The following is a 15,117-nucleotide window of genomic DNA, read 5'->3' as shown; positions in this document are numbered from 1 at the left end:
CCACAAGACGATTCCTTGAGTTCTTCCCTCCTCCAAAGACTGTACAAAGATCTCCACTGTTTGTTTGCATTTTTGTTCAATTCTGGGGGGGAAGAAAGGATGCTGCTGTTGCCTAGCAACTGTAGGAATCACTCACTGCCATCCACAAATGGTTGGAAATAGGATTGCCACCTGCTTGCTTTTTTCATTTTTTTAAAAAAACAATTCCATATGGGAGCTGAAGATCTACATGCTGTGTCTGGATCTAGAAGCCCAAATTCCAGGAACAGCTTGGAAGGGAGGTGAGCAGGTTGGTTAGATCAGCCCCCCAGGTAATGGCCAAAGTAAATGTGATTTGTTTCACTAAGAGGCAGCCTTAGGGGCTGCTTTGAAGATGAGGGAAGTGGTGTTTTGGGAGAGGGTGTTAGGCCTCCCCCCCCCCCGGTCCAAATGGTGCCCTCTATAAACTCTGCAGGGGTGGGACATCTGCCCCCCCATACAAAATGGTCCAATCAGTAACGTCAACTGCTGTCAGCGGTAGGTATTCTAGAGAATGTAGCCTCCAATATGTAAAATGCTTGGGAAAATGAATGAGATGATGTTCAGGCTGGATTATCAGTACAGTGGTACCTCGCGTTACGTAGTGCCCCCCTTACGTATGCTGTGGGTTACGCGCTCTGCTAACCCGGAAGTAGATGTCCCTTCTTGCGACCTTTGCCCCGGGATGCGAGCGGAAGTCACGCTCCGGCGGCGCGGCAGCAGAGGAAGGCCCCATTAGAGAAAGTACGCCTCATGCTACGAGCGGTTTCCTGTAACAAATGGACCTCCGGAATGGATTAAGTACGTAACACGAGGTAAAGGTAAAGGTACCCCTGACTGTTAGGTCCAGTCGCAGACGACTCTGGGGTTGCGCGCGCATCTTGCTCTATAGGCCGAGGGAGCCGCCATTTGTCCGCAGACAGCTTCCGGGTCATGTGGCCAGCATGACTAAGCTGCTTCTGGCGAACCAGAGCAGCACACGGAAACGCCGTTTACCTTCCCGCCAGAGTGGTACCTATTTATCTACTTGCACTTTGACATGCTTTCAAACTGCTAGGTGGGCAGGAGCTGGGACCGAGCAACAGGAGCTCACGCTGTCATGGGGATTTGAACCGCCGACCTACTGATCAGCAAGCCCTAGGCTCTGTGGTTTAGACCAGTGTTCCCCAACCTTGGGCCTTCAGCTGTTTTTGGACTACAGCTCCCATCATCCCTAGCTAGCAAGGCCAGTGGTCAAGGATGATGGGAGTTGTAGGCCAACAACAGCTGGAGGCCCAAGGTTGGGGAACACTGGTTTAGACCACAGCGCCACCCGCGTCCACTGTACAAATTAAATTTGGGCATGCCATGTGGCAACTTTTTGGACAATGTAAGAAAGCAACATACCGTATTTTTCGCTCCATTGGACGCACCGGACCATAGGGCGCACCTCATTTTTAGAGGAGGAAACAAGGGAAAAAATATTTTTCTGGTTTTCCTCCTCTAAAAGCCCTGGGTGGTTTTTTTGTTTTTTTTTTTTAAGGATCAGCTAAAAGTTTTGCAGCTGTTTTTGCAAAGGCAAAAGGCCTTTTTTAAGGATCAGCTAAAGGTTTTGCAGCTTTTTTGCAAAGGGAAAAGCCCTGGGTTTTTTTGTTTTTTGAGGATCAGCTAAAGGTTTTGCAGCTTTTTTGCAAAGGGAAAAGCCCTGGGTTGTTTTTTTTTAGGATCAGCTAAAGGTTTTGCAGCTTTTTTTGCAAAGGGGGAAAAGCAAAGCTCCTTTTGCAAAGGGGGAAAAGCAAAGAGGAAAAGCCCCATTTTTATGGGGTTTAACTCACATTTCTGAAAAAATCTTAAGGAAAGGGAGCCATTTCTACTGTTTGCAGACAGATAATCTAATCAGCCAGTCACATGTCCTGGGGAAACAAACAACCTCCCTCTGCAGCACATTCAACAAAGGAGGGCGTGGCTGAAAGGGAGCAGGGACTCTTATCTCTCTCCTGATCTCTTGCTGATCAGCTGCTGAGCGGGGTCCTTTCAACACTCCCCTTTCTCTTTGTAAAATAAAAAGCACAATCTGCTTTTGGCCCCTGGGCAATTCAGCCCCAGGGACCACCATTCGCTCCATAAGACGCACAGGTATTTCCCCTTACTTTTCAGGAGGGAAAAAGTGCGTCTTATGGAGCAAAAAATAAGGTATGTCTAGGGCAGGGATGCCAGATTGCAGATTGCAGAAACAAGAGCATGACCTGCTGTAATTTGCATGCTTGTCTGAGGCCAGGAGTGGAAATCGCAGAAGGAAATAGGACATGTATTTGCTACTGTTGTTGTTTTTAGTCTGCAAACGTTCAGTAAATAAATACTTTGCTTTCTGCATTGTTTTCAACATTTCCCTTCCATCAAAATTACGTACTGATTGTGATGAACACAGCCTGGGATGCTGCCTTGTTGCATCCTGAATCAAGGATCATTCCTTGTTAGAACGGTATTTTCCTCCTCCTTCTGCTCCCATAAAGACTGGTGCATTAGGAATAATAATAATAATAATAATAATAATAATAATAATAACAGTACCCCTGCCCATCTGTCTGGGTTTCTACAGCAATAAGGCACTGCCCCACCAAGCTTAGGCTGACTTCAGCCAGCCCCCACCTGGCTGCCTTCTTCCTTATAACCAGTCAAGGGGTTGGAGCCTGACTGTCAGCTTCCTTCCTAGTTTACCCCTTAGTCCATGGGTTGTCAACCTGGTCCCTAGCTCCCACTAGTGGGCGTTTCAGGATTGTAGGTGGGCGGTAGTGGGTTCTATGGCACAAGCTGAATCCTGCTTCCATCGAGCACTGGTGGACGGTAATGAAATTTTACCTTCCAGAAAGATGCATTAGTGGGCAGTAGGCAGTGGCGTAGCAAGGTAAATTGGTACCCGGGGGCAAAAAAGTTTTTGTCACCCCCCTCAGAGGTATAGGAAGGTCAGGAGGTACCCGGTCTGGAAAATTTCTTGTCCACCCCCCCATTGATCCCCACTTGCAAAAATGGGTTTACGTTCTTTCATATTTTCTTACAAAGGAATAATAACAAGTAATAATAATAATAAACTTTTATTTATATCCCGCCCTCCCTGGCCGAAGTCGGGCTCAGGGTGGCTAACATCAGATACATAACATTGGTATAAAATCAAACAATAATTAAATTACCTCCTTAAAACATCTCAAAATCAAATTAAAGTCTAATTAAATGGCTTAGGGTTGGGAACAGTAAGTGCTCCACTGAACTGAAATTTCAGCCCTTCACGACATAGGAAAACGGCCAAGTGAACAGCTATTTTGGTGGAGGAGGGTCAAGATATTAACCGATATGCATGAAATTTCATATATAGCTATATAACCCCTGGTATAATTAATAATAATAATAATAATAATAATAATAATTTTTATTTGTACCCCGCCCTTCCCAGCCAAAAACCGGTCTCAGGGCGGCTAACACTAATTAAAATCAGAGCAAAAACATAAACACAATCAATTTAAAATAACAGATTAAAATACAAATTTAAAAATTCAATATTTAAAACTGCAGTCTCATTTTCAAATAACCCACTATTAAAAGAATGAAGCATAAATATCAAACAGAAACCAACCCAAAGTATAGTAAGATAAGACCTTTGGAGAAGGCATTTTCAAAACAAAAGTTTTGTATGAACTGCCCTAGTAGGGCAGTAATTGTTCCTTGACAATTTGTCACCCCCTCCATTATGGAACATGGGGCGGTCCGCCTCCTATGCACCCCCCCTTGCTATGCCCCTGGCGGTAGGTATAAAAAGTTTGACTACCCCTGCCTTAGTCTCGGTGTTGCCCTTGTAGAACTCAGCAGGAAGGAGGAGGAGGGAGACAAAAATAGAATTAGTTGTCTTGGCCTGTCATTGGCTCTGTCTCTACCTACAGTTGTCCTTCCACACTTCTCCCCCACCAATCCCAATAGGCCTCAGCCACCGCTTCCCCTCTTCCCAGCCTCTCTTTTCTGTTCTCTCTTATCTCACAAGGATAATACAAGAAGCCTTTTATGTTAATCTGCATGAGGAGGGATTAGTGTGAGGCTCCAGACAGCACAGCTTCGCAGGTTATTGTTGTTTTCACTTGCAATGATGGAGGAAGTGATGAAACACACTTTATGCAGTCACTGTATATGAACCACCTTTTACCTTAAAAGAAAAATGCAATCTGAAAAGCAGCCCCAGAAGCTCCAAACGGCCTTTCCCATAATAAGCTGGAAAATGGTCTGCCAATTGCAAAGTTGCAGCAAAAATACCCCTGCCTTCCTGGCAGCGTTTCTCTTCATACGAAACCCTGGTGCCTTACTCTGAAATGGCCCATTGCTCTTCAAAAAAGCACAAAGCCCACGATCGTTCTCCGCAGACTTGTCTTGCACCCCTTCATCACCTGCAAATGACAGAAACCTGTAAGTAATAGCCTGGTTTCTGTGTAAAAGGTTCTGCACCTCTCCCCAAAATGCTTTGTGGAAAACAAAGCCCGGGGGAAAAATATCAGCACAGCCCGAAATGTTGTGCCTCTCTCCTGCTCTGCACCTGCAAGCGAAAGCAGCCTGCCATTTATTCCCAGCGTGGCGCTCCTCGAACCTTTCTGGCTGAGGCAGAATAAATAATTGGGTGTAATAATGAGCTGCCTTGTCAGTCCGCGAAACGACAAATTAATCCCGGCGGGGAGTTGTTTGTCACCTATTGCCAATCACTCCTTCCCGAGTTCTCTGGGCTTCTTATCACATTAAGTTAATCACATGTTGCCTACCTTTTTCTTTTTTTGAGGTTTATTTTAAAGCAAGCCTGCTGGCTCCCTATCTCGGAGGCAGGAGGAGGGCAGAGAGGTGATAACTAGGTAAGGAGAGGGACAAACGCTCAAAGGGTTTGTCCACGTCACCAGGGAGGGCTTCCTCAAGGAACCCACACCTTCGGCTCAAGAGCGGCTGCTCCGTTCACCTGGCCGGAATGTGTGTAGAGAGCAGGATGCAATGAACCTGTTCAGCGTGGATCCCCTGCAGGCTCCAAGTCTGGACCCCTGGCCTTGACTGGCTTGGAGAGGGGTCTCAGCTGGCGGCTCCAGTGCTGAACACCACCAGCGCCAGGCATTCGTTGCTGACTTTATGCCAGAGTTCAGAAGGTAAGCCCTGTGCCAATTTCATTTGTGTTTCTGTTTGAAGCCTATCCAACATTTTAGCAGAGGTAAACAAATGTTTTCCCATGTCGTTCCAATCAGGGGGCTGGTAACCTACGCCCCCAGGGCCTACACATGATCCTCATCCTGTTTTTTTTAATGAGACCCTCTTCCTGATTTCATTTGGGTGACCAGGAGGGGGGAAAGACAGGGGAGAACAGGGCCAGAAAGGGGGCACCATTCACCTCAAGCTCTGACTCTGCTGACTACAGTGGTACCTCGGGTTTCAAACGCTTTGGGTTACAAACACTTCGGGTTACAAACTCCACTAACCTGGAAGTAGTACCTTGGGCTGAGAACTTTGCCCCAGGATGAGAATGAAAATCGCACGCTGGCGGCCCGGTGGCAGCGGGAGGCCCCATTAGCGAAAGCGTGCCTCAGGTTAAGAACGGTTTTGGGTTAAGAACGGACCTCCGGAATGAATTAAACTTGTAACCCGAGGTACCACTGTACTGCCATGAATGCAACTCTCAACAGATTTTCCCTGATCCCTACTTTAAACCAGTTAGATTATGCCCAGGGGTGGAGGAAGGGGGGTGCGATGGGGGTGGGCCACCCCTGGATGTCACCAATGAAGGGGGTGACAAAATGCCGGGCGGCACTCACCGCAGGGCCTGCAGTGCGCCCGAGCCACACGTCTCTTCTGGGAGTGACGTGGTGGCTTGGGCGCCCGCAGGCTCCATGCTGCCCCCAAAAGTCCGCCTGCCACCTCACCCTCAGCTGTAGGGCGGCTGAGTGGGAGGAGGCAGGCAGACTCCTTAGAGGCCCTGCGGAGTGTCCTGCCCCAGCTAGCCCTGCCCCACAGGTGGCTGGCCCTGCCCCTGGTGCCCGATCGGCTTGCTCCACCACTGATTATGCCTGTGATGATGATGATGATGCCTGTTTCATAGATGAGACTGGGAGGAACTGACTTGTGTAAGGAGCCCATTGAGAAATAGGGGGTCACAGATAGTGTGCTGGAGAAACAGGTAAGAATGAAAGGAGATCAGGCCGATGGCTCATCTAGTCCAGCATTCTGTTCTCAGAGGGGCCAACCAGATGCCCCAATGACAGGCCCTCCAACATTCCTCAGATGAAAATAGGGACATACCGTAATCTACATTAGTGTCATCTTTCCTGTCTACCTCCGCTACTGTGCCTCCTTCTCACAGGCTGGGGCAGGGATGCAGTGGCCAAATAAAGCAAGCCAGAGTCATCAATGGCCACTCTTCAGTCCCCACGTGCCCTTGGTGCCCCTCTCAGCCACAGTAGTGGTCTCATGGAGAGGCTCCATCCCTTTGCTCCCCCCCCAACTTTCTTTATGGGAGACTGACTGACTGAGGAGAAGAACTTTGATTGGGGCATTGAAGTGACCCAAATCTTGTTTTCATAAAAACAGGAAGTGGTGCCATATTGAGGTGGGTTTTTTTTGGTGGTGGTGGTGGTGGGGAAGCAGGCTTGCTTTCCACTGCTCCAGAAGGCAGGACTAGGGCCAACAGGAAGAAAAGGCAAGGAAGCAGGTTTTGGATGAATGACTGCAAGAACTTCCTGGTGGAATGAGCTGCTTTACACTGGGAGAGATTCCACTGAGAGGTAGTGGACTCTCATACCCTCCAACTGCCTCAATTTCACTGGGACATTCTGGATTCGCAGTGCAGTTTTGAAAGGCTCCATCTGCCACTTTGATTCAAAATGGTGTCTGGTGGTACCGAAACCCAGGGCTTTCCCCCCCAGCCAAAATGTACTGGAACTCAGTTATAAGAGAAGAAGAAGGGGGGTGTTCGTGGTGAGTTCTGGCACCTCTTCTTCTTGATAAACAGCACTGCCAAAACCTAGACCAAAACGGACTCCTGGATCTTAGGAACCACCATGCCATATTCAGTGATGGCAACTTCAGGGGTGCCTGCATGCAGAGAACAGATGGACAGACAGACAACTTCCCAAAACATATAGAATACAGTTCAGCTAAAATTTACTTTCATTGTTCTGCCTGTGGGCCCCAGAAAGTTGCCCAGGAAGGTGACAAAGTGCCTTTTGCACATGCCTAGAGAGGAATGCTGGCGGAAGAGGTACTTGGAGGGAGAGAGACTGGCCAAACTAGTTGCACAAGGAGTTGGGAAGGAACCCAATGCTACCCCCCCCCCGCGCCCCAATGTGCTAAAGCAGCTACTGGAAGATAAATATCTACGCGAGGCCAAGTTTACTCCTGCCCGACTGAGCAGCGAAAAGAGTCAGGAGAGCAGTAATTTATGTGGAGAGAACAGAAGGTTCAAAATAGCTGTGGGGAAGCTTAGGCTCAGCCAATGTGGCTAAACCAGAACTCCCATGAAGCATGGCCACCGGCCAGGGATGATGGAAGTTGTAGTTCAGCAGCATCGGGAGTCAGCGCCGGGTTTAGTGCTGTGTGGGTAGATCCTCTGCACAGGGTGCTGAACCAAGGGGGCACAACCCCACCATAATGATAATAATAATGCTTATATGGGTAACTGCTGAGAAGATCCATAAAAAAAGCAACTGCACCAAAATGAATTATTGTGAAAATAAGACATATTTTTTTGAAATATATTTTCTTTGATTTTACAAGTGTAGAATTATAACAATTCAAAATACATATCCATATTTAGTGATTTCTCTGAATCTCCAGACTTCCCACCACCCCCTCGATGGGTCCTATGGTCAACTTTCCCCAACTGCCTATTATTTCATAATCCATGTTTTATATCTCTCCATATTGTCCATGGTATTTGCTACATTGCAGGTGTTATTAAAACCCTGCTAATGTTTTCATCTGCTTACAGTGGTCTCCCAAATAAATTATATTTCGCCCCATTCTTTTTTGAAGTTTTTATCTCCTTGGTTCCTGAGCTTTCCGGTCAATTTTGCCATTTCAGCATACTCCAATAGCTTGGTTTGCCATTCCTCTCTGATAGAAATATTTAAGGGTGGGGAGCCAATTTCCCCTCTCACTCAGGGTGCCATATTACCAAAGATTCCCCACACTTCTTAAAAAAAACCAGGCAACTTTTGAGGTGTTGCCTGTGGAACCTCTTTCTTCTGAAGAAATGCTTAAATAGGTGTGGCATTGTTGTTGTTGTTGTTGTTGTTGTTGTTGTTGTTGTTGTTGTTGTTGTCATCATCCATATTGCCTTCATCCAAGGATCACAGGGTGGTTTGCCACATAATGGAATATAATTTTTAGAAGATGTAACACAATATGTCCGAGGCTTCCCGATGTGAAGTGCAACCAATGGGGAGTCTTCCTGTTCAGTGTATGAAAGGGCAATCCTGTACCCACTTACCTGGGAGCAGTGGTGGCTGGTACCTTTCGGGACTGGTGGGGCAGGAGCCCAACAGCAGATGGCGCCAGAGCCACTGACAGGCAGGGCTTGTTGGGAATGACGTTCGCTCGGAGATGGCGAACTCCAATACCCCTGAGCGTCTCCCAGGAGGCCCTCTCTGGCTGGCATGTTCCTTCAGTCCAGAGTGCCTATATCTGCGACCCTTCTCTTATGAGAAGAGCACACAAGTCTTCTAGCATCACGCAGCAAGAAGAAGGAAACATCCGTAGATCTAAACTACGTTTATTTACAGTCTGTATACAGAGAATCCATTTCCACGTCTGTGTTCTCCAAGCTTTGGCAGAACAAGAAGCAAACTGTGACATAGTAGAAGTGGAACGAACTTACAGTAACACTCTCAGGCAGAAGAGATAAGACAGTCTTCCGTTCCCACACACTCTCTCGGACACTTATGTGATTTATACTAATCCCACCAGCCAAGCTGAAGCAGCAGAGGCTACACAAAATCCTAACAGGGCTGTCCCCCCCGATTAGTTGTAAGCAAGAAGGGAGGCAGGGGGCAGTGGGGATGCTTGAGGGAAGACAGAGGTTCATCATCATCATCATCATCTATTATTTCTACCCTGCCCATCTGGCTGGGTTTCCCCCCTTTGCCCAAATTGGTCAGATTCCACTGCCTGTGAGTAAGCCACATTGGGCTCAAGATTAGATATGCATGTGTAAGACTGTGCTGCCAGTCACTCAGTGATGCCCTCCTTCAGGACACTCCATTCTATCCCTTATTGTTTTCACCCTCTCCTGGACAACCAATCAGCATCCATTTGCCACAGAGGACACTCGGTCCACATGGGGCTGTTTTGTTTCACTTCCCCTCTTTAGGCTTCTCCTCCAATAGTTTGTCCTTCTGCAAACCTTGGGGTTTGCATGCAAAAATGTGTACTATAACATTATTTATTATTACTACATTATTTATTTATTGAATATATACCGGTATATCTTGGCTTTCCACCTGAATGAGCCCTGGCCTCAAAAGTCGCCAAAGCTGCATGCTAAAATGTGCTTACTTGGAGAGATTTGCTGTGAAATTCTGGCAAACCATATATGGGGGTGGGGGGATGCATATCCTGGTGAACATAACACACACACACACAAAAACTAGATGACCCAAGGGGTCCCTTCCAACTTTATGACTTTATGAACTAGATCATCTAAGGTCAGCTTAAAAGGTAAAGGTAAAGGGACCCCTGACCATTAGGTCCAGTCGTGTCCGACTCTGGGCTTGCGGCGCTCATCTCGCGTTACTGGCTGAGGGAGCCAGTGTACAGCTTCCGGGTCATGTGGCCAGCATGACTAAGCCGCTTCTGCCGAACCAGAGCAGCGCACGGAAATGCCGTTTACCATCCTGCCAGAGCGGTACCTATTTATCTACTTGCACTTCGACGTGCTTTCGAACTGCTAGGTGGGCAGGAGCAGGGACCGAGCAACAGGAGCTCACCCCGTCGCGGGGATTTAAACCGCTGACCTTCTGATCGGCAAGCCCTAGGCTCTGTGGTTTAACCCACAGCGCCACCTGCGTCCCAATAAGGTCAGCTTAGATTCTATTAAAAAATCTGGTACTTTAGGGGGGGAAATGCTTTGCAAAAATGTAGACAAGAGGCAAAATTGCACACGAGTGAGCGTGTTAGGAGAAATCTGCTGACAGCTTTTCATGAGGACTTGGGAAAGTAAATATGAACCTCATTTTTTTTGCCCTTTCTAGGCTATTCTAGCACCATTTTTCTTGGTTCGGTGCAATGCGCGTGTGCACGGTCGTGCGTCAATTGGACGTGTGTAAATTGGTTGTTGGCTGTACTAGTTTTGCAGTTATTTCCCACCCTCTGAAACCCCTTCCCCCACACCTCAAGGATCTGGCGAAATGACTGCCAGCACTTCATGTATTTATTTGTACCCAAGCACATGACTAAGTTGCTCTGGAGAATTTGACCAGAGCCATTAAGAATCAGTCTTGATTCGGGGCGCGTTATTGTTGCCATAACTTATTTTGGGAGACACAAAAGCACGAGACGGAACAAAAAACTTTTACCCTCCGCTCGACGGATGTTGTGTACACTTGCAAGCAAGGGGGCGGCAAGTTGCTTAGTCTCCTAAGACTATGTTGTTGTTGTTGCTGCAATCCAATTACATCCTTTTTTTTCGGAGGACCTCCCTGATGAGTTCTTAATTCTATGAGTCGACAGTGGGTGAATTGAGAGTGTCTGTGCATGTTATTATATGATCTCTTTAGAAGCACAAAACAAACAAATTAATCCCAATGTACCGCTCTTGGTGAATTGCTTTAACGATGTTTCTGATAGAAAGCTGAAATTTTAATGACCTTCCATAGGGGGAGCTGAAATAGCCTCGCTGCATCTGAGCTGCTGTTCGGCTTTTTAATATTCCTCGTAAATTTCAGGACCGTAACATGTGCAGCGGCGGAACACTGCCTTAAGAGCAGTTTTCATAAATATTTACTTATTTAAATTTGCACCTTGTCCCGTTTTGAAGACTCGAGGCAGAGGCTTGAGCCTTTTTTTAAAAAACAGATTTGGTTTTTTAAACAGATTTTTCTTTGCCATTTTTTTTTTTAAAAAATAACAAATAAGGGGGTGGTGGAGGAAGGTGAGCCCTTTACAAGTAAAATGACATTTACCAAAAAAGGGGGTGAGGACAGTACAAAGGGTGTGGTATTGAAACAAATTACCCTAAACTGAGGACTATTCAGCATCACGCTCAAGAACACAACATCTTTAGCCCAGGAATGCAAGACAATCGCTGAGTCGGTAGAACATGAGACTCTAAATCCCGGGGTTGTGGGTTCGAGTCCCACATTGGGCGAAAGATTCCTGAGTTGCAGGGGGTTGGACTAGATGACCCGCGTGGTCCCTTCCAACTCTACAATTCTACGATTCTATGGTTCTACAGGACTTAAACCCCTTGATACGCCCCGCTTAGCCGTAAAAGCAGGAGGGTCCACACATGCGAAAGACATGGCTTACCAGATGGTAAAATACACATCTTTCCAATGAAAGAGTCCCTATCCCCTAGTCCAAAGTCTAAAATTTCAGCAGGATGAGCAGGAGAATCCTCAAATACAACAGGGCCTGGCACCCGCCTTTGAAGAAAGCAAAGCAATGCCTTTTGAATCTAAAAGTGGGTGGGCATTTAAAACCGGTACACGCAGAGTCTAAAATTACCTAACTGCCCAGCTGAAAATTGGCAAGAGAGGCCCCCCACCCATGTGTCCTTGCAGCCATGCTCAGAACAACCGTAGCTGGATCTGCAGTTAACTTTCCCCTCACAATGCTCCAGGCCATTCCTAATAAGTAAGCGAATTTTGCTTTCCCTCTGCTTTTCTAACACTTTCTGGCTCTCTCTGGCAAGGAGAAGGGGGATTACTCCCACCTGTATCGTGCTCATCTTTTAGAAAAGACCCCCAAATTATTTCCCCTTGTTGCAATGTAGCAGCAAACTGTTAAATCTTTTAAGCGCCTTCATTGCACAATGTGTGTTTCTGGGGGGGGGGGGGAAGAGAGAGGGAGAGGGAGTGAAGGAATAATCAACAATGAACTGAAAGTGTGCCAGCTGGCACCTAGAGTCTGACTTTGAGAGGCCTTTTCTAACTAGGTGTCCCTGGAAAATCGGGACACTTGGAGGATATGCTGTGAAGAAATTAGGCTGCGACACAAAGGCAAGCTTCATATTTGTGGCCATGTCCACGGCTGGCACGTGGTCCCTTAGAAGGTTTTACAGGGTGGGAAAAGATTCCATGCCCCAGGGCCTTCTCCAGTTCCTCTCTGAGAGAGTGGATTGCCGAGAAAGCAGCAGGCAGAGAGGGAGAAGCCGGCTTGCTGCTTCAACCCAGGATGTCACCAACAATTTGCAGCTGGTGGGAGTTGAGGGATCCTTGCAGGCAGCAGAGGGCTGGAGTATCTCAGGAGCCCAACAGCCCCCCGGAGACTGTCATGTTCAATTTACCAACCTGCCTGCATGCAGCGATTGCTCCGCACAACTGCGATCGTAGCCCTCTGCGTCAAAGGAGCGTTCGGATCCGTAGGCTGGCACGATGCATGGATGCCTGCGTTTCGTCAGGGCCGTATCAACCTTCCAGAAATGGGAGGTTTCAGACACTAAAGCATGCCTACGAGTGGGGCAACATCTCCAAAACAGGTTCAGCATTTGAACTGGAACTAAGAGAACTACCCAGAAGTTCAGGCTTGGTGGGCGAGTTGATGGAAGTCATTTTGATGGTGGCAACATCAGAGCAGGACTTGGTGGTGGGGCATCGCCCAGGGCTTCGCTCAGCAGAATGAGAAGGTGAGCAGGGCTATCTTTCCACATTTTGATGTAACTGAAGCCACACACATTGTCCTCTGAACCACCACTCCCTGTCAGCATACCCTGCAACATCTTGGGAACCAAAATCAGGACACTCCTTTATCTGGTCCCAAACGCTCACACATGCGCGAGAGCGCAAGACCAAAAGATGCTCACTTTTGGGTCTCGCAAGACTGCCACCCGACTCACTCCAGAGTGCCAGAATGAAAAATGAGACTTTCGATGACCCAAACAGTAGCCGGGATTGGCTTCTGTAATTCTGGGATGTCCCGCAGAATTGTTGAGTGCCATGTGATAAGACCATGAGGTCCAGTGTCTAAAATCACCAAACCTTACCATTGCAAATGTGATATGGGAGAAGTGCCATTAGGTAGCACATCAATTCATAGAATCTTAGCATTGGAAGCGATCTCCAAGAACGGCTTCCTGTTTACTCATCAGGTGTGGTCTGAAAGCATTGCAGGTCTGTGCTATAAAAAGGACGATTAATAAGGAAATGTTGCTAGGATGCCAGCTAGTTTATAGCCAAGTAAAAATTAGTATTGGGGGGTTGGGGTTGGGCATGTCCCCCTGCCGATTTACTTGCAGGGGTTCCACACAGTTTTGTTTTCCTGTGGTCAATAAGATCATATCTGAACTTCTGAATAGCAGGGTGGAATGTTTGGTCGTGAATCTGTCATGGATGCATTAGCTGAGATTACTGAATTGCAGAGGGTTGGACTAGATGACCCTCAAGGTCCCTTCCAGCTCTACGATTCTATGAAGTAAAGGGACTAGAAACTTTTGAATAAATAAAATGACGATAGCTGAACATTTTAGGAGCGTCAGCCCGGAATGTGTGTGTGGGGGGGAAGGGAACCACAATCCCAGAGCGTCCCTCCTTGGTGCGCATGACTTGTGTATGCACTCCTCAACTTTGCAGCCTGTCGAGAGGGCAGAGAAGATGGGGACATTTTCACCCTGGTCCTTGTTCTAGCTCACGGGTCAGCAACCTTTTTCAGCCGTGGGCCAGTCCACCATCCCTCAGACCTTGTGGTGGGCGGGACTATATTTTGAAAAAAAATATGAACAAATTCCTATGCCCCACAAATAACCCAGAGATGCATTTTAAATAAAAGGACACATTCCACTCATGTAAAAACACACTGATTCCCAGACCGTCCGCGGGCCGGATTTAGAAGGCGATTGGGCCAGATCCAGCCCCCGGGCCTTAGGTTGCCTACCTCTGTTCTAGATGGCCTGCCTTTGCTAGTCTGAGCACAGCAAGACTCTGTGCAAGTCCGTTTGCTGATGCAGTAGTAACCTTTTGCTCTTTTTGTGGCTTGCATTTAATAGCGACTGTTTCCCCCCTCCCCCCTCCACACACATTGTTCTACCCGATATCAAATATACTAGTACATTTGCCTTCCACATTTAGAGGAATGTTACGTCACCGGGTGCCTTGGATCTCGTTCCAAATTGTGTGGCGGGAGGGAGGAAAAGAAACACAACCCTCTCCCTCTCTGTCTCTCTCTCTCCCTCCTTTGAAATATTAAAATGTGCTTCCTGCACAACCTGTTTCGGGTGCTTTCGCCTTGTGACTTGGCACGCCCATTTAACCTGTCAAGCAGCCAGCGCACAATGTCTCACTTAGAGAAATATTAACAAAGGGATGTTTGGGGGGTGGGAATAAAGCACAGCCTATATGGATGTTCAAGCTGGTGTATGGCTCCAGGAGAGCTCTCCAGAAAGACGCACGGTGGTTTTGGATATATGCGACGCTAGCGTGGATTGGTGGGGCATTGGAAACATGATGGACCTCCTTAGCAGCTTTTTGGTGAGTGTTGTGCCGCAGGTGTCGGACGTGCAATCAGCTCGCACAATGACCTTGCTTGACCCTCTGCTAAATAACTTCGATCCTGGCAAAAGCACCAAGTCAAAACTAGCCACGTTAAGGGAATGGCCGTAGCTCAATGTTAGAGTGTCTGCCCTGCGAGCTGAAGTTCCCAGGTTCGATCTCCACTAGCATCTCCAAGTGGGGTTTGGAGAAACTCCTGCTGGAAATCTTGGAGAGCTGCTACCAGTCAGTGCACACAATACTGAGCTAGATGGACTACTAGTCTGACTGAGTATAAGCCTGCATAGTTGGTCAGAGCGTGGTGCTGATAACCTGCCAAGGTCGCAGGTTCAATACCCATATGGGACAGCTGCTTATTCCTGCCTTGCAGGCGGATGGACTTGACAACCCTCAAGGTCCCTTCCAACTCTACAAT

At 47.5% G+C, this 15,117-nt stretch overlaps 1 protein-coding gene across 6 annotated transcripts in view; it reads left to right on the top strand.

Annotated features, from left to right (window-relative positions):
• RAP1GAP2 (RAP1 GTPase activating protein 2) overlaps nucleotides 1–15,117 on the top strand; it is a 194,491-nt gene that overhangs the window by 120,325 nt on the left and 59,049 nt on the right. Inside the window, exon 1 of one of the 6 annotated variants that reach the window (XM_033171734.1) lies at nucleotides 4,425–4,443. The exons of 4 other annotated variants lie outside the window; for them this stretch is intronic. Coding sequence is in view for 1 of the 2 variants with exons in the window: in XM_033171731.1 (XP_033027622.1) it covers nucleotides 14,550–14,681 (132 nt within the window). In the remaining variant the exon portion in view is untranslated. Of the gene's footprint in view, nucleotides 1–4,424; nucleotides 4,444–14,534; nucleotides 14,682–15,117 lie in introns of those variants that run through there. One more of the 6 variants, XM_033171731.1, reaches the window with a different exon arrangement.

This window comes from Lacerta agilis, chromosome 15, assembly GCF_009819535.1.
Source record: "Lacerta agilis isolate rLacAgi1 chromosome 15, rLacAgi1.pri, whole genome shotgun sequence".
NCBI lineage: Eukaryota > Metazoa > Chordata > Lepidosauria > Squamata > Lacertidae > Lacerta > Lacerta agilis.
The sequence above is the reverse complement of the archived record's forward strand: the minus strand, read 5'-3'. Positions and strand labels throughout refer to the sequence as shown.